The sequence below is a fragment of the Zea mays genome, chromosome 1, assembly GCF_902167145.1.
Source record: "Zea mays cultivar B73 chromosome 1, Zm-B73-REFERENCE-NAM-5.0, whole genome shotgun sequence".
Lineage (NCBI taxonomy): Eukaryota > Viridiplantae > Streptophyta > Magnoliopsida > Poales > Poaceae > Zea > Zea mays.
The window spans coordinates 185261394-185281450 of record NC_050096.1 but is presented as its reverse complement, the minus strand read 5'-3'; the positions used below and the strand labels follow the sequence as shown (position 1 = coordinate 185281450).

At 48.4% G+C, this 20057-nt stretch overlaps 1 protein-coding gene across 18 annotated transcripts in view; it reads left to right on the top strand.

The window, feature by feature from the left end:
• Positions 1-2702, top strand: part of LOC103641258 (ubiquitin carboxyl-terminal hydrolase MINDY-2) — a 64537-nt gene extending 61835 nt beyond the window's left edge. For 11 of the 18 annotated variants that reach the window (XM_035964171.1, XM_035964170.1, XM_035964161.1 and 8 more), the window contains 2 exons: positions 1147-1468; positions 1548-2702. Coding sequence is in view for 1 of the 18 variants with exons in the window: in XM_020546572.3 (XP_020402161.1) it covers positions 1147-1185 (39 nt within the window). In the remaining 17 variants the exon portion in view is untranslated. The remainder of the gene's footprint in view (positions 1-1146; positions 1469-1547) is intronic. The other 7 variants (XM_035964169.1, XM_035964168.1, XM_035964166.1 and 4 more) reach the window with 7 other exon arrangements.
• The last annotated feature ends 17355 nt before the right edge of the window (positions 2703-20057 follow it).

Sequence of the window (20057 nt, the reverse complement as noted above, 5' to 3'; positions counted from 1 at the left end):
TCTTCATCAAGGACCGAGCAACGAGGAACACAATTCTTGAAGGAAAATGCGAGGGAGGTCTTTATCCTATCAAGTCTCCAAACGAAGTTAGATTCAAACAAGTATTCTCCGCCATCAAGCCCTCAGTGGATGCGTGACATAGTCGTCTTGGTCATCCTTCCTATGTCATAGTAGATCATGTCATCAAAAATAATAGTCTACCCCTTTCTAATAAGTCTCATAGTGGAGTAGTTTGTGATTCATGTCAAAAGGCCAAGAGCCATCAACTTCCTTACCCAATGTCAAAAAGTGAATCTTCTCGTCCTCTTGAGTTAGTTTACTCTCATGTATGGGGGCCTGCTCCCAAATCCATTGGACGTAATAAATATTATGTGAGTTTTATAGATGATTTCAGTAAGTATACATGGATTTTCATGCTCAAAAACAAATCTGATGTCTTTCAAGTCTTTCGTAATTTTCAAAACCTTATTGAGAGACAATTCGATCAAAAGATTCTTACAATGCAAACTGATTGGGGTGGTGAGTATGAGAAATTAAACTCCTTTTTTCAAAAAAATTGGGATTACCCACCATGTCTCTTGTCCACATGCCCATCAACAAAACAGTTCTGCTGAAAGAAAACATCGCCATATCGTTGAAGTTGGCCTTGCTGTTCTTGCAAACGCTTCCATGCCTTTAAAGTTTTGGGACGAGGCTTTCATAACCGCTATACATCTCATCAACCTTCTCCCATCTCGAGTAATTCAAATGAAAACTCCTACTGAACTCCTCCTTGGGCACAAACCTGTCTACTCTCACTTAAGAATCTTTGGTTCGGCTTGCTGGCCAAATCTTCGTCCATACATCACTCACAAGTTAGCTTTCTGCTCTACTAAATGTGTGTTCATTGGCTATAGTCCCTTGCATAAAGGGTTCAAGTGTCTAGAACCAAAAACAGGAAGAGTCTATATTTCTCGGGTTGTTGTGTTTGATGAGCAAATTTTTCCCTTCTCTGAACTTCATGAAAATGCAGGGGCTAGGCTTAGAAAAGAAATTCTCCTCCTACCACATCACCTTCAACCAAACTCTCATTCCATAGGGGACAAATCGAGTAATGCTCAATTGGTTAATGCTACTGATTCTATGTTAAGCTGCGATGATGTGCAGGAATCTGGAAGTAATAATGGTGTTGAAGAAATTGGCTGACCAGATGATGAATCGGCTCCGGCATATACACCAATGCAAACTGGTGTGCATTTGGCACTGAAGAGCAAGATCAATCCCAAGGTCAGAGGCAGCCTCAATCGACTACTCAGTATTCATAACGACTGTGGCTGTCATCGGCATGGAACCCGTTCTTCTTAGGCATGTTCATGAACAGTCCCATCGATGGATGGTAAAGGTCAGAGTAACATGGATAACAACACATTTGGACAGCCGCGATCCTACGAACATAATCAGGCTTAACTTTGTCATGCTCGATGAAGAGGTAATCACACTTTTCAAAATCTGTTTCCATCATTAAAGTTCTGTATTCAAATTTGTCACTGATTATGCCTTCTCCACAGTCTGATACAATGGAATGGATGCTGAGATTCAGCAAGAGTGGATTCCTGCTTTCATGCCGAAAATACGAGAATATTACATAAGATATTTCCGTGTCGTTGCTCAAGCACGAGATACATATCATGCTATGGACAAACCCATAATGGCAAGGTATACTAATGTTACTGAGATATCACCGTTACCCTTGGATTTCCCTAGGTATGCATGCAGTTTGGTGCCATTCCAAACATTGAGAGAAAGGGACAAAGACAACACGGTCTGTTCAGGTACATTATGATTTGGGTGCAAATCATAATCTGATCTTAAATGATTTGGGTGCAGTGAAACAGCATCCGTTGCATTATGGGGCTCCCACGCTGACGATTTCAATGCTGACGAATACATGCAGACAAGAGCCACTGGTTTTCCTTTTTCGTTGGTTTGACAAGTCGTATATTTAAGGGTGCGTCCTTTTCCTTTGTAACACACGAAAATGTATCCTTAATTTCAAAATACATGTTGTGTCTATGTTCGCCTCTGTCATTATTGCTCTTTGTTTCAGACTCCATATCTCTTCAAGGATCTTTGATCTGCAAGTGGTTTGCTGAACCAGATCTTCCAGAAGCCCATTCGCTACGCGAGAGATACATAGCGTAAGCGTATTTCTAGATTACGTGCTTTACATTGTGTATCAGGAAAAAAAAATTGTGTTGTGAAAGCTGCGTGGTGACCGGGAGCGGCAGAGGAGGTAGATATTTCCTGAAGAATTCAGATGGCCAGTGGTAGGTAGCCATGTGGACGTTTGTGATCTGTTGACGGTAAAAAAAAATGGACGGTTGGAATTAAACGGTGACGTAGACCATCCGGATGGCCAGCTTGGCCGGCTGCTTTAATATAGGTAATAATAATGTTGTTAAACAAAATCTGCCTGCAGGTGAAGGTGGAGGAGATGGGGGTGGACCCAAGGTGCTGAAAAAAACACCTTTTATTAAGATGGTGGAGGCGTGGAGCTAACGAGTGAGAGCGACATATATCTTATTATTAGAACAACTTCAATAGTTCTCTAAAATTTAGTTCCCTAAATTTTTTTAGAGAGTTGGTAAACAAGTTTTGGAAGTTAAAGCTGTGTATCTCCAACAGTTCTTAATATTAATGGAGCAAATCTTTTTTTGAATCAATCTTGTGGGCCAGCTTCACTAATTTTACCGATCCCTAGTTGCAAGTTCCAATCGCCAGTTCCATCTCCTGTACTGTCAGAATCATCTGCAAGGTCACTGCTTCGCCGTCAGACAGATTGACTCCTAGTTCTGCATGACACATATTTGTCAACTAAAATATCACTTTCCTTTACGCCCCGTTTGGATCATTGGAATTGAATTCCATTCTAATAATAGTAATTTAGGCATAAATCAATTAAGCTAATTCGATTTTATGTAAAATATATTTATATACTACTATTAGCAAGATGTGAGAGATATTTATGTGCTACATTTTTACTATAGAGGAGTGAGACAAAGAGTGTTATATAAGTTACACAGTTGAAACAAATTCTACTAATGCACAAAATCATTTCCCACCCTCCACCCCATGAATTTGAGATAGACTTATATCTTAACTTTGGAAAGTGGTGGAATCACAAATTCCAAACTAAATAAGTTACTTTATTGAGTGAATTCCAATTCCTCTAAAATGAAGGGATCCAAACGCCCCGTTAAGGATAACTCCTAGTTCTGCATGGCACATATTTGTCAACTGGAATATCACTTTCCCTTAAGGACAACAGCCGCAGTATCCAAAGCCAACGGGGGAGCGGGCTGCTAGCGTCAACGGAGCCGGGTCCGGGTTGTGCATCTTCTTTTTTGGAATTATATCTTGAAAGTATCAAGTTAAACGTGCTTGACTTGAAGTAATTTGGGATATATGACCAATCGGGAAGTTTTCTCGGGTGCGCATGAGTGAGGACAAATTACGCATAAAAGACTCGTGTTGACCTGTGGATACAATATATGATCCTAGCGAGCTGCCATGAGTAAGTAGCGCTAGTTCAGGGATTGGACGGAGTGTTACAAGTGGTATCAGAGCCGATCCTCGAGGTTTCACAGGCGTGTGTGGGCTAGGGGGTTCGGGTATATGGCGCATGTAGGCCCGGAGTGGTCACATGGCATGGCATATGACGACACTAGACACACAAACGTGGCTAAGAGGGGAGGTTTCTGGATTAGGGTTGACCGACAAAGACATCAGTCTTCTAAGGGGGTGAATTGTGATATTCTGGCCCCTGGGATTGTGATTTCCTGTCCAAGGCTTAATAAAATTAATAGAGTATCGATACCAATAAGGTACATCTTCTTTTTCGAAAGCCTATCTCGAAAGAACCTCCAAGTTAAGCGTGTTTGACTTGGAGCAATTTAGGATATGTAACCGACCAGGAAGTTTTCTCGGGTGTGCATAAGTGAGGATAAAGTTCGCACAAAAAACTTGTGTTGGTCTGTGGGGACAATATATGATCCTAGCGAGCTGTCAGGAGTAAGTACCGCTAGTCAAGAGATTTGACGGGGTGTTACATGTTTTCAGGCAAACTCTCAAAATTACTGATTTGAGAGTTTTTTAGGAACTACCGAAGTTACTCTTACTCACCTATCTAAATATGTGATCATGTTGATGCTGTGAAATGGTATAAAAAGCATTGTTTCTTGATAAAAAATTAGTGCACGTGTTAAATTGGAATTCCATATTTGTAAAATTGCCGTGCTTTCTAGCAGTTGAGACGCTCAACTTACGTACCCATGCCCGGCTCATTGGCTCAACATTCTTTAAAAACAATCGAATAACTTGACCATTCAAAACTAATTGAGACCGAAATTGGATAGAGAAAAAAGGAAAGGAATACCCAATCAATGAAAGAACATAAATACACAATAAGCGGTTGGGGGCAATAAAGTAGGCCAAGCGCTGGATGGGACTCCAAGAGCCGAACGTTAATGAATACTACCACACAAGATCGGGCTCCTACCGTCGAACAGGGAAGCAAAATAAATAGGTTCGGTAAGACAAACGTTTCACAAAGAAACAAGACATCAAGATGACTGTAGTTTACCTTAGTATTTACACACATTTATTAAGTAAAATCTAAGGTGGAGCACAAGGCCACACAAATTTGAACAAGGGAAAATTTATGTACAGGAAAATGTAGACAACCATATAACAAATCCCTAGCTCAAACAAACTACTGGGCAGAAAAACTAATTTTCCTTTCAATTATTATGCGTGTCAAACTAACTTTTTTTTACTAGTATGCATTTTTTGTTTGCATATTCAGAAATTTCAAAAAGAAAACAAAAATTCATGACATACCTTTCTACTCATGCATTCTTTAGCACTTTCACAAGTGCTTTGAATGCGGTTGTACTGTACCTTCTTGATTGGTGAGTACTTGTCCGGTTAACCCAACATGATTCATAGGAGAAGACCAATTGCTCATTCTCTTACGAAGTAGTTCAACATCAAGCACCATATTCTCATCTGGTGCTGCATAGGATGGATACACCCTCACATTACCCCGAGCCCCTAATACTGATCTCCAGAATGGGAAAAAAACTTCTCTTTGTGCATGTTGGATCCCATCCTCCAGTTACTTTCTTTCTCAGAACCTGATCAATAAAAATTGTGTTGTGAAACCCAAGAGCATTCATGTTTCAGCATGATCAGTCTGAGAACTTGATTCACTCATTGCTCATGGATGATGTGATATTTAAGCCACTACTCACAATCAACATGATGAGCAGCTGAACCATTAAGGTTCATGGCAAAAACAGAGCAAACACTAGAAGAGTATAAAAAGATTGTGCTAGTTGCATAACAATAATAAGTCAAGGGATGTTACTTGGTGATCTACATTATTTTTCAGTGTCATTAAGCAAACTTCAACAAAAGGATTGTTAACGAGCAATAGTTATCCATATTCTTTAACTTTCATTCTATCTTTTTGTCCAATAGCATAAGGAACAATGTCCAAAAAATGAAGGAAAATAGAAATGTTTCTAGAACATGCAAAATAAGAGACCTAGCGGTGTTGTTTATTGTTTATTAAATTCTCACAGCAACTTGAACTGAATTATATCATTCTAACATCTCACAACAACTTGACCTAGAAGTTTGGCTTAGGAAAGTAAAATCTAATACATTTTCGGAATAGAGGGAGTATGGCACTGACACAATACCCCATGTGCATAAGTAACAAGGCACTATGGAAAACTAAAAAGAAAGTGAACATAAAGACTCGTCGGTAACAAGTGAATACATTTACCTTTTCCTCAGCAACATCCATACATGACATTTCTGTAAGCTCCTTGGTTGCATGCACAAGCCCTAATGTCCATGAAGAAAAAGTAGTCAGGGCTCATGTTCTTTCAAATTCAGAAACAGTTAACGGAATGATCAACCTACATACCTTTCTCATGAAAACCCTTAGGTCCCGTTTGTTTCCTTTCATTTTGAGGAATTGAAATCTTACTAATGGAATATGCTATTTTTTTAGAATATGACATTCCACCACTTTTCAAAGTTATCATATAAGCCTATCTCAAATTCATTAGGTGAGAGATGGAAATTGATTCTATATATTTACATGCTATTTTTCTGATGTACAACTTATAACACTCTTCTACTTGCTTCGCTATAACTTAAATGTAGTATGTAACTATCTCTCTCATATGATTTAGGATAATATACAAATATATTACATATATAAATATATGAACTTAATTAGTTTTGTCTAAATTATAATTATTAAAATAGAATTCAATTCCAACGAAACAAACGAGGCCTTAATAGAAATCTTGCAGTTATAAGGGCGGCTTCAAAAACATTTTTTAGAAATGATTAAATAATCAACAAATTAACCATGTAATTGTAATTTTGCAAATAATATTATTATATTGAAACAAAGCAAAAGGAGCAGTACAGGTTTCTGATGTCGATGTAGTCTGTTTTAGGGGAAAGTCCAAATTCCTTAAGAATAGATGAGACATGTTGAAGGACCTCCACATGAGGCACCTGAATGAAAGCTATCAGATAAATGAAAAGAAAAATAAAACATAAAAAATATTAACGGTTATGTAGCACAAAATCATATAATAAATGACGGCAAAGATAAACTTAGGAGACATTTTACCATATATGACCTGGGGAAAAAATAGAGCAGTTTGCAGCCGAAACGAATACAAGTGTACTAGGTTTTTTAAAGTACATATGCAAATGTATTCTAATTTACTAAACTGCTGTCTTGGTTTCCTAACTGGAAGCTCTAAATTTATGTAGGTTAGAATAAACTAGACGCTTCAAAATGAACAAGGCATGACTTCCAGCAATTGTGCATTTTTAACTCAATTGTATAAAAATACATGGACAAAGGTATTCATGGCCTTCTGACAGAAAAACAGACTTCACGGTACAACATGGGTCATGTACTCGTGTGTGTGGAATGGAACTGAGCCAAAACATCCTCTAAGACATACAGTAAGGTTCAGGTATATAGCAAAATCTATTAGCTCAGACCAAGAACCAATGACGAGGGTGCTTTCTTTTTTGCCATTTCTATTCCGTGCATGGCTATTTTTACATAATCGTTAGATGTTAGCTTTCGTTATTATTGAAAATTATCGTTTATGGCTATTTTCGATAAAAATAAGGTTGTATGACCATTGATCACCAAGAATCAGATGCTCGTTCACGTCACCTCACATATGTTTCCTTGCTATAGATCACATTATTGAATTTCTGGTGGAGACCGATTCTTAGTCAAAAATCCATATGTGTTAGTCTCCCGTTTTATTGAAAATAGTCATTCATGACAATTATTGACAAAATGGGGTTGTCTGGCAATTGATCATCGACCTGAGGCACATACACCACACCCCACATATGTTTTCTTTGCCATATGTCACATTCTTGGATTTCTAGTGGAGACCGATTCTTGGTAAAAAAATCCATAGATGTTAGAGTTCCATGTAATTGAAAATGGTCATTTATGGCTATTATTGACAGAAATGGGGATTGTGTGGCCATTGATAATGGGCCAGAGGATCTGACACCACATCCCACACATATTTCCTTGCCATAGGTCACATTCTTAGATTTTTTCTAGAGACTAATTCTTGGTCAAAATCTGTAGGTGTTAGCCTTCGATATTATTGAAAATGGTCGTTCATGGCTATTTTCGACAAAAATGGGGGTTGAATGGACATTCATCATGGACCAGAGGCTCGTTCACCTCACCCCACATATGTTTCCTTGCCATAGGTCACATTCTTGAATTTCTGGTGGAGACCATTTCTTGTTAAAAAATCCGTAGGTGTTAGCCTTCGATATTTTTGAAAATTGTCGTTTATGGCTATTTTTGACAAGAATAGGGGTTGTGTGGCCATTGATCATCAACTAGAGACTTGTACACGTAACTCCACATATGTTTCCTTGCCATAAGTCACATTGTTGGATTTCTGGTGGAGGCCATTTCTTGGTCAAAAATCCGTAGGTATTAGCCTTGGGTATTATTGAAAATGACCATTCATCATGGACCAGAGGCTCGTACACCTCACCCCACATATGTTTCCTGCCATAGGTCACATTATTGGATTTCTGGTGGAGACCAGTTCTTTGTCAAAAGTCTGTAGGTGTTAGCCTTCGTTATTATTGAAAATTATCATTCATGGCTATTTTCGACAAAAAATGGGGTTGTGTTGCCATTGATCATTAACCAGAAGCTTGTACACCTCACCCCACATATGTTTCCTTGCCATAGGCCACATTCTTGGATTCTGGCTGGAGACCATTTATTGGTCAAAAATCCCTAGGTGTTAGCCTTCGATATTATTCAAAATGTTTGTTCATGGCTATTTTCGACAAAAATATGAGTTGTGTGGCCATTGATCATTGACCAGAGGCTTGTTCACATCACCCCACATATGTTTCCTTATCATTAGTCACATTCTTGGATTTTGGCTGGAGACCAATACCTGGCCAAAAATCCATAGGTGTTAGCCTTCGGTATTATTGAAAACGGTCATTTATGGCTATTTTCGACAAAAAATAGGGATTGAATGGCCATTCATCTTGGACCAGAGGATCGTATACCTCTCCCCACATATGTTTCCTTGCCATAGGTCACATTATTGGATTTCTGGTGTAGACCAGTTCTTTGTCAAAAATCTATAGGTGTTAGCCTTCGGTAATATTGAAAATTATCGTTCATGGCTATTTTCGACAAAAAATTGGGTTGTGTTGCCATTGATCATCGACCAGAGGCTCGTACACCTCACCCCACATATGTTTCCTTGCCATAGGTCACATTCTTGGATTCTGGCTGGAGACCATTTATTGGTCAAAAATTCCTAGGTGTTAGCCTTCGGTATTATTTAAAATGTTCGTTCATGGCTATTTTCGACAAAAATAGGAGTTGTGTGGCCATTGATCATTGACCAGAGGCTTGTTCACATCACCCCACATATATTTCCTTATCATTGGTCACATTCTTCGATTTTGGCTGGAGACTAATACTTGGCCAAAAATCCATAGGTGTTAGCCTTCGATATTATTGAAAATGGTCATTCATGGCTATTTTCGACAAAAATAGGGATTGAATGGCCATTCATCTTGGACCAGAGGATCGTATACCTCTCCCCACATATGTTTCCTTGCCATAGGTCACATTATTGGATTACTGGTGTAGACCAGTTCTTTGTCAAAAATCTATAGGTGTTAGCCTTCGGTAATATTGAAAATAATCGTTCATGGCTATTTTCGACAAAAAATTGGGTTGTGTTGCCATTGATCATCGACCAGAGGCTCGTACACCTCACCCCACAAATGTTTCCTTGCCATCGGTCAAATTCTTGGATTTCTGGTGGATAACATTTTTTGGTCAAAAATCCGTAGATGTTAGCCTTCGTTATTATTGAAAATGGCCGTTCATGGCAATTTTCGTCAAAAATGGGGGTTGTGTGGTCAATAATCTTCGACCAGAGACACCTACATCTCACACCAAATATGTTTTCTTGTAATAGGTCACATTATTGGATTTCTAGTGGCGACCGATTCGTAGTCATAAATCCGTAGGTGTTAGCCTTTGGTATTATTCAAAATGGTTGTTCATGGCTATTTTCGACAAAAAATGGGGGTTGTGTGGCCATTGATCATTGACTAGAGGCTCGTATACTTCACCCCACATATGTTTCCTTGCCATAGGTCACATTCTTGGATTTCTGGTGGAGACCATTTCTTAGTAAAAAAATCCATAGATGTTAGCCTTCGATATTATTGAAAATGGTCGTTCATGGCAATCTTCGTAAAAAAATGGGGGTTGTGTGACCATTGATCATCGACCAGAGGCACGTACACCTCACCCAACATATGTTTCCTTGCCATAGGTCACATTATTGGTTTTCTGGTGGAGACTAATTCTTAGTCAAAAATCTGTAGGCATTAGTCTTCGGTATTATTGAAAATGGTCATTTATGGCTATTATTGACAGAAATGGGGGTTGTGTGGCTATTGATCATCGACCAGAGGCTCTTACACCTCATTCCACACATATTTCCTTGCCATAGGTCACATTCCTGGATTTTTTGAAGACCAATTATTGGTCAAAATCCGTAGGTGTTAACCTTCGGTATTATTGAAAATAGTCGTCAAGGCTATTTACGACAAAAATGGGGGATGAATGGCCATTAATCATGAACTAGAGGCTCGTACACCTCACCCACATATGTTTTCATGTCATAGGTCACATTCCTAGATTTCTTGGTTAAACCATTTCTTGGCCAAAAGTCAGTAGATGTTAGCCTTCGGTATTATTGAAAATTGTTGTTCATGGCTATTTTCGACAAGAATGGGGGTTGTGTGGCCATTGATCATCGACCAGAGGCTCGTACACGTCACCGCACATATGTTTCCTAGCCTTGGTCACATTCTTGGATTTCTACTGGAGACCATTTCTTTATCAAAAATCTGTAGGTGTTAGCCTTTGGTGTTACTGAAAATGGTCATTCATGGCTATTTTCGACAAAATGGGGGATGAATGGCCATTCATCATAGATCATAGACTCATACACCTCACCTCACATATATTTCCTTGCCATAGGCCACATTATTCGATTCCTGGTGGAGACCAGTTCTTTGTCAAAAATCTGTAGGTGTTAGCCTTCGGTATTATTGAAAATGACCGTTCATGGCTATTTTTGACAAAAATGGGGATGTGTTGCCATTAAACATGGACCATTGGCTCATACACCTCATCCCACATATGTTTCTCTACCATAGGTCACATTCTTGCATTCTGGCTGGAGACCATTTTGTGGTAAAAAACCCATAGATGTTAGCCTTCAGTATTATTCAAAATGGTCGTTCATGGTGTCGGCGTTTCGAACCCGGGGGGTCCCTGGACCGACGAGTAAATTGTCGCCGCGTGTCCCAGCCCAGATGGGTCGGCGCGAGACGGAGCACGAAGGGGGAAGAAACAGGCAAAGGGGAAACCCGCGACCTTCGTGTTGCCCTGCGCCTAGGTCGGGTGCGCTTGCAGTAGGGGGTTACAAGCGTTCGCGTGGGAGAGATAGAGAGAGCGAGAGCCTTACGCGTCGGCCCGTTCTCCCGCGCGGCCAACCTTCTCGTACGAGAGCCCTGGACCTTCCTTTTATAGGCGTAAGGAGAGGGTCCAGGTGTATAATGGGGGGTGTAGCAGTGTGCTAACGTGTCTAGCAGAGAGGAGCTAGGGCCCTAAGTACATGCCGTCGTGGCAGTCAGAGAGGTTTTGGCACCCTGTTCATGTGATGTCGTGGCCATCGGAGGAGAGCTGGAGCCCTGCGGAAGGATAGCTGTCGGGGCTGTCGAATCCTTACTGACGTCTCCTTGCTTCCGTAAGGGGCTGAGAGCCGCCGTCGTCATGGAGCACGCGGGGCGCCATCATTATTTGTTTACCGGGGCGAGCCAGATGGGACGCCGGTCTTGTACCCCGTAGCCTGAGCTAGCTAGGGGTAGGGTAATGATGGCCCCCCCTGTGACGTGGTCGGTCCGAGCCCTAGGTCGGGCGAGGCGGAGGCTCCTCCGAGGTTGAGGTTGAGTCCCAGCCCTAGGGTCGGGCGAGGCGGAGTCCATCGTCTTCCGGAGCCGAGGCTGAGTCCGAGCCCTGGGGTCGGGCGAGGCGGAGTTCGTCGTCTTCCGGAGCCGAGGCTGAGTCCGAGCCCTGGGGTCGGGCGAGGCGGAGTTTGTTGTCTTCTAAGTCGTGGTTGAGTCCGAGCCCTAGGGTCGGGCGAGGCGAAGTCCATCTTCCGAGGCCGAGACGGGGGCCGAGCCCTGGGGTCGGGCGAGGTGGAGCTTCCTATGGCGCCCGAGGTTGGACTTAGCTGCTATCAGCCTCACTCTGTCAAGTGGCACAGCAGTCGGAGCAACGCAGGCGACGCTGTTTTCTTGTCAGGTCGGTCAGTGGAGCGGCGAAGTGACTGCGGTCACTTCGGCTCTATCGATTGAAGAGCGCGCATCAGGATAAGGTGTCAGGCGATCCTTGCATTAAATGCTCCTGCGATACGGTCGGTTGGCGTGGCAATCTGGCCAAGGTTGCTTCTCTGCGAAGACTGGGCCTCGGGCGAGCCGAAGGTGTGTCCGTTGCTTGAGGGGGCCCTCGGGCGAGACGTGAATCCTCTAGGGTCAGCTGTCTTTGCCCGAGGCTGGGCTCGGGCGAGGCGAGATCGTGTCCCTTGAGTGGACTGAGCCTTGACCTTAATCGCGCCCATCAGGCCTTTGCAGCTTTGTGCTGATGGGGGTTACCAGCTGAGATTAGGAGTCTTGGAGGTACCCCTAATTATGGTCCCCGACAGTAGCCCCCCGAGCCTCGAAGGGAGTGTTGATACTCGCTTGGAGGCTTTTGTCGCACTTTTTTGCAAGGGGACCGGCCTTTCTCGGTTGCGTTTCGTTCCGGTGGGTGCGCGCGAGCGCACTCGCCGGGTGTAGTCCCTGAGGCCTCGGAGGAGTGGTTTGACTCCTTCGAGGTCTTAGCGTGTTTCGTGATGCTTCGGCCGGTCTGGTTGTTCCCTCATGCGAACTGGCCGTAGCCCGGGTGCATAGTCGAGTCCCAAGTTCTCGGGCTGGTATGTTGACTCTATCAACGGTTTGGCCGGAGCCGGGTTTGCGAGAGCAGCCCCCGAGCCTCCGCACAAAGCGAGAGGACGGTCAAGGACAAACTCGGCTTTTTTCATACGCCCCTGCGTCGCCTTTCCGCAAGGAGGGGGGGAAAGCGCCATGTTGCCCTCGGAGGGCGCCGAACATGGTGTCTCCAGTGAGTTGCTAACGGGTGATCCGAGTGGACGCCCGTGCCCCATTCGTTAGGGGTCGGCTAGTGGCCCGGAGGTGCGCTCCAAAAGTACCTGCGGGTGATTCGCCGGACCCAGTCCCCTTTTGATGGGGTCCGAGGGCTCGATGCCTCCCTCTGGTGGGATTCCGTTACAAAATCGTTCCCGTCGGCCTCGGAAATGTCCCAGGGTACCTCGGGAGCGTAGCCCGAGCCTTGGTTATGTATCGAACGTACCCAGGGTCATCCCTCGCTCTGCGTGCTCTGAGGCGGCTGTCGAACCCTTCGGGGGCCAGCCTACGAACCCCTGATCAGTAGTGGGCGCGGAGCCCGAGTGGCATGAGGCGGCTGTTGAACCCTTCCGAGGGGCCAGCCTTCGAACCTCTGACCAGTAGTGGGCGCGGAGCCCGAGTGCTCTGAGGCGGCTATTGAACCCTTCCGAGGGGCCAGCCTTCGAACCTCTGATCAGTAGGGGGGCTCGGGGCCTGCTTCCTTCGTGGAGAAGGATCCCTTTCGGAGTATCCCCTTTCCCGGTCCCTGTAGCAAGAGAGAGAAAGAGGAAGTGGAAAAGGATACGAAATCGAATGATGTGGCACACCTTTTTTGACGCGGTCATCATGGCGGAGGTGAAGCGTCGTCTGCTTTGCCTGTCAAAGGTGCCGCCTGTCCTGCCACAGAGTTAATGCGACGGGACGAGTGGTTCGCGGGGCAGCCGTTGTGCGTGCGCGAGCCGTTCGAGGAACGGAACACGGGCGCGTCGTCTTCACGCCATGGGAGAGGGTTCTCTCGCTGTCCTAGGAGGGGGCGTGAGCTTGCTGACGACTTGACCGCTGCTTCCGCCCGCCTGCCACCGCCATTACTGCCGGCCCATTTCTGGCTGTATCGACCATCGCGCCTTCTCCCGCGGCTGACTGACCCATGACCGATGTGCTCGGTTGGCACCGTCGGGTCATGCGCAGGGTCGCCTCGAGTCGCGGCACCGGTTCCGCAGTCGAGGGGGCGCGGTACTGGCGCGAGTGGCGGTGCAGTTTCTCACACGTAGTAACCAGCGCGCCGGTTACATGACGTGTGGGCTCGGGCCTCCATGCTGGACGCGTCGAAGTCGAAAGGGTGCGCCCCCTTGGTGCGGTTGCATGCCGCCTGCATGGCGGTCCGCCCTTTCACCCGCTAGTCCGGGCGATAGTGGAGGAATGCTTGTAACCGCTGGGCTGTTGTGCGCTCCGCGCGCGGCGGTTCAGCTTCTTCTGTCATGGGCCAGCTTGCATGACGCGTGGGACCCAGCCCCCGTGTCGTAGGGGGAGGACCTTGGAGCGTGTTGGAGAAGACTCAGTCCGCGACGGCTGAGGACGCAAGTGGGGAGAGTCGCCTTTAAAAGGAGGGTGACCCCTTGGATGGCAACCATGTCTTCGCACTCTCCTCATGCATCGCGCCCTTCCACCTTCCGAGCCCCCGGATGGGGAGCACTCGCGTCGCCTTTGTCTTGTTGTCGTTGGGGGAACGCAACTTCGCAGAAGTTGGTACCTTTCAACCATCGTTCGGCTTCAAGGATTTTCATCAGGCAGCCCGACTGCATCCCCTCGCCGGTGGTCACCCAAGACGGTGACCACCAGTTTGATGGTGGGGAGAAGCAAGCCGGGCTGCGACCTCTGCCCCGCCCTCAGCTCAAGGATCTTCATCATCCTGGCTGGGGCTAAGGCCGGACTGAGCCGGAGCTCTACCTCCCACGCGGGTTTTGGGTCACCTTCTCCCTCAGCATTCAAGGGAGAGGGCGCTCACTGGCCTAGCGGGAGGGTCGGACTTCGACAACGCGGGGCTGGTCGGTGGCGAGCGTCGTCAGCTTCAGCGCGTTGGGCTCGCTGGCTCTGGCTCGGCTCCCGGTGCCCCCTCCCGCCGCGAGAGCGATTGTCGCGCTGCGCGCATCAGAGGACCGCCCAAGACGTCGCGCGCTGCTAGGGCGACGTTCGTGTTCTTGGGCTGTCCTGCCTTTGCTCTGGTACGACGCCTCTGCGCGGAGGTCGGTGCTCGCCCGTCCGGGAGGATCCGAGTGGGGATCTGCCGGTGGGCAGATGGCTTCCATCGTCGGCGCGGAGGTGGTGGTGGCTGAAGAAGTCCTCGTCGCCGACGGGATCACCGCCACCATCCGCGCTCCGGGCCTCCGGCTCTTTGGCTTTGATAGCTTGTCCTCGCCCCTCGAGTGGGTACGTGGGCGAGGGCCTTGTTGCAGCAGTGTCCGCCCTGAGGCCATTGCTGCTGCTGTTTGGCCACCTAGAGCGGAGGTCGTTGTCGCTGCTGCCGGAGCGGGCGGCGGTGAGCCACCTGGGGTTTCGTCACCTCGCAGGCCCTCCAATGTGGGGGGTTGTTTGTACCTGCGGGGGTGGAACCCAAGTTCCATTTGTAATGGCACCTTGAGTGCCGGTGTCTGTTCATTGTGGCTGTCGGGGCCTGAACATGTAGGTATTTTTGGTGTAATACCATGTTTTTTCCTCATTTCGAGCACTAGGACTCGCCTGTCGGCTAACTGAACCGCTTAACCAAGTGTGAGTTGCCTCGTGCGAAGGTGACGAGTGAGGTATCCGTATCCCGGAGGCGTAGGAGTCCCTTGGCTCGGTCGGCCTTGCCGCCTGAGGCTTCTCTTGCTTAGTTAAAGGAACTCTCGGCCGCTCTGCGATGAGCCGGAGCCGGAGGCAGCGGTGTCAGCATGGACAGAGGCAGAGTTGGCTCGAAAAGAAGACTTCATCGGCCGGAGCCTGGCCGGGCCGTCCACTAGCGGGACCAGCGCCGGAGTCGGGTTGCTGAGGCCATGAGCCGGGCTGGTGTCCTCGGGGGACAGCTGGCTGAGGCTTCGGGGCGGCAGGCCGAGCCGTCTGCTCGGGCCGGGTTCCTGGAGGAGACCCTGGCGGCGATGGCCCGGGCGTGGTGCTGACGTCGTCCTTCAGAGCGGAGATCCTTCGTCCGTGTTGCCGTCCGAGGCTCGGTCGGACTTCACCGAAGGTGGAGTTGACGCCGAGGGTGCTGCTGCTCCCCCTCCATCGACGTCTGAGCGTGCAGGATCGGTTCACCTGTAGTATGCATATGTTTTTTGCGGCCGCCGAGGCCCAAACATACTGTCGTCGCGTTGTAAAGCTGCGTTTCTTTTCCTCTTGTTTCGAGTATCAGGGCTTACTCGTCGGTAGCAGAATCGTTTATCCGAGCTAGAGTTACTTCTCACGGAAGGTGATGAGTGAGGTATCCGTATCCTGGAGGCGTAGGAATCCCTCGGCTCGGTCGGCCTTGCTGCTTACGTGTACTCTTGCTCGTCCGCGGGATTCTATTATCGACGTAGCCGAGAAAACCCAAAAAACCGTTTTGGCAGAAAGTCTTTTGAGCGTTAAGGCTTGTTCGGTCAGCAGGATCGCTCATCCGAACGCGAGTTACTTCTCACAGAAGGCGAGGAGTGAGGTATCCGTATCCCGGAGGCATAGGAGTCGCTCGGCTCGGTCGGCCTTGCCTGCTTACGTGTACTCCGTCGTTTTCATGATCCCACTACCAAAGTAGTCGAAAAGCACGAAAGATATTCTGGCAGAAAGACTTTTTCCGAGGAAAATTTTGACGCGGAGGGGGTTCCCCCCTTCTAGCCCCCGAGGGAGGGTCGGGCTTTGCCGAGGCAAGGCTGACCCTTCCTTGATGGTTAGACTTTATATGTAAACGAGGTATATGAACGACTTGAAAACATCTTAAGGGTAGAAGCGACGTAGATGTCGGATGTTCCAAGCGTTGCTGTAGACCTCGCCTTAACTGTTGGCCAGCTTGTACGTCCCGGGCTTCAGAACCTTGGCGATGACGAACGACCCTTCCTAGGGAGGCGTGAGCTTGTGCCACCCTCGGGCGTCTTGTCGTAGTCGAAGCACCAAGTCGCCCACCTGGAGGTCTCGGGACCGAACCCCTCGGCCGTGGTAGCGTCGCAGGGACTGCTGATACCGCGCCGAGTGTAGTAAGGCCATGTCCTGAGCCTCTTCCAGCTGGTCCAGTGAGTCTTCTCGGTTGGTCTGGTTGCGTCGGTCGTCGTAGGCCCTCGTCCTTGGGGAACCGTATTCTAAGTCTATGGGCAAGATGGCCTCGGCTCCATAGACTAGAAAGAACGGCATGAAACCCGTGGCTCAACTTGGCGTCGTCCTCAGGCTCCAGACCACCAAGGGGAGTTCCTTCATCCATCGCCTGCCGAACTTGTGGAGGTCGTTGTAGATCCTCGACTTGAGTCCTTGCAGAATCATGCCGTTGGCACGTTCTACCTGCCCATTCGTCATGGGGTGAGCCACGGCGGCCTAGTCCACCCGGATGTGGTGATCCTCGCAGAAGTCCAGGAACTTTCTGCCGGTGAACTGGGTGCCATTGTCGGTGATGATAGAGTTCGGGACCCCAAAGCGATGGATGATGTTGGTGAAGAACGCCACCGCCTGTTCGGACCTGATGCTGTTTAGGGGTCAGAACTCGATCCACTTGGAGAATTTGTCGATGGCGACCAGCAGGTGCGTGTAGCCCCCGGGCGCCTTCTGCAAGGGACCGACGAGGTCCAGACCCCACACAGCAAACAACCAGGTGATGAGTATTGTCTGTAGAGCTTGAGCGGGTAGGTGTGTATGCCTTGCATAGAATTGACACCCTTGGCAGGTGCGGACAATTCTAGTGGCGTCGGCCACCACGATCGGCCAGTAGAAACCTTGTCGGAAAGCGTTTCCAACAAGGGCTCGAGGCGCTGCGTGATGACCGCAAGCCCCCGAGTGTATTTCTCGTAAGAGCTCCTGGCCTTCGGCGATGGATATGCATCGCTGGAGGATGCCAGAGGGGCTGCGGTGGTAGAGCTCCTTCCCGTCACCCAGCAAGACGAATGACTTGGCGCGCCGCGCCAGTCGCCGAGCTTCGGCTCTGTCGAGGGGTAGCTCTCCTCGGTGGAGATATTGCAGGTACGGGGTCTGCCAGTTTCGATTAGGCGTGACCCCATTCCGCTCTTCCTCGATGCGCAGAGCCTCACCCTCGGGGGCCGAGGGTGCCTCGGGCTGAGCCGAGGGCACCTCGGGCAGGGCCGAGACCTTCTCGGGCTCGGGCGTGTCGTTTGTCTTGACTGAGGGTTGATGTAGGTCCCGGGAGAAGACGTTCGGGGGAACCGTTGTTCGCGCCGAAGCTATCTTCGCTAGCTCGTTCGCAGTCTCGTTGTACCGCCGGGCGACGTGGTTGACCTCGAGCCCGTAGAACTTGTCTTCCAGGCGCCGAACCTCGTCGCAGTAGGCTTCCATCTTCGGGTCGCGGCAGTGGGAGTTCTTCATGACTTGGTCGATGACAAGCTGCGAGTCACCGCGAGCGTCGAGGCGTCGGACCCCTAGCTCGATGGCGATGCGCAACCCGTTGACCAGAGCCTCGTACTCAGCCACGTTGTTGGACGCCGGGAAATGGAGGCGCAGCACATAGCGGAGGTGCTTCCTGAGGGGCGAGATGAAGAGCAGGCCCGCGCCTGCCCCTGTTTTCATCAGCGACCCGTCGAAAAACATGGTCCAGAGTTCCGGCTGGATCGGAGCTGCCGGGAGCTAGGTGTCGACCCATTCAGCCACAAAGTCCGCCAAGACTTGGGACTTGATGGCCTTCCGAGGGGCGAACGAGATTGTCTCGCCCATGATTTCCACCGCCAACTTTGCAATCCTACCCGAGGCCTCTCAGCACTGGATGATCTCCCCCAGGGGGAAGGTTGACACCACAGTCACCGGATGAGACTCGAAGTAGTGTCGCAACTTCCGCCGCGTCAGAATCACCGCGTACAGCAGCTTCTGAATTTGTGGGTAGCGGATCTTGGTCTCGGACAGTACCTCACTGATGAAGTAGACCGACATCTGGACGAGCAATGCATGCCCTTCTTCTCGTCTCTCAACCACGATCGCGGCGCTGACCACCTGAGTGGTAGCGGCGACGTAGATCAAGAGGGCTTCTCCGGCAGCGGGGGGCACCAAGATGGGCGCGTTCGTAAGGAGCGCCTTCAGGTTCCCGAGGGCTTCCTCGGCCTTGGGGGTCCAAGTGAAGCACTCGGTCTTTCTTAAGAGGCGGTACAGAGGTAGGCCTCTTTCGCCGAGGCGCGAGATGAAGCGGCTCAGAGCCACAAGACATCCCATGACCCTCTGTACGCCTTTCAAGTCCTTGATGGGCCCCATGTTGGTGATGGCCGCGATTTTCTCCGGGTTGGCCTCGATGCCCCGCTCGGAGACGATGAACCCCAAGAGCATGCCTCGGGGGACTCCGAAGACGCACTTCTCGGGATTGAGTTTTACGCCTTTCGCCTTGAGACACCAGAATGTCGTTTCAAGGTCGGAGAGGTGGTCAGAGGCTTTCCTCGTCTTGACTACGATGTCATCGACGTAAGCCTCAACGGTCCGACCAATGTGTTCGCCAAACACGTGGTTCATGCACCTTTGGTATGTCGCACCCGCATTCCTCAAACCAAATGGCATAGTAACGTAGCAGTACATGCCAAAAGGTGTGATGAAAGAAGTCGCGAGCTGGTCGGACTCTTTCATCTTGATTTGGTGATACCCTGAGTAGGCGTCATGTTGGTGATGGCCGCGATTTTCTCCGGGTTGGCTTCGATGCACCGCTCGGAGACGATGAACCCTAGGAGCATGCCTCGGGGGACTCCGAAGACACACTTCTCGGGATTGAGTTTCACGCCTTTCACCTTGAGACACTTGAATGTTGTTTCAAGGTCAGTGAGGAGGTCGGAGGCTTTCCTCGTCTTGACTACGATGTCATCGACGTAAGCCTCGACTGTTCGGCCGATGTGCTCTCCGAACACATGGTTCATGCACCTTTGGTATGTCGCGCCTACATTCCTTAAACCGAATGGCATAGTAATATAGTAGTACATGCCAAAAGGTGTGATGAAAGAAGTCGCGAGCTGATCGGACTCTTTCATCCTGATTTGGTGATACCCTGAGTAGGCATCGAGGAATGACAAGGTTTCGCACCCAGCAGTGGAATCCACGATTTGATCGATGCGAGGCAGAGGGTAGGGAACCTTCGGACATGCTTTGTTTAGACCAGTGTAGTCTACACACATCCGCCATTTCCCTCCTTTCTTTCTCACAAGCACAGGGTTGGCAAGCCATTCGGGATGGAATACCTCTTTGATGAACCCTGCGGCCATCAGCTTGTGGATCTCCTCGCCTATGGCTCTGTGCTT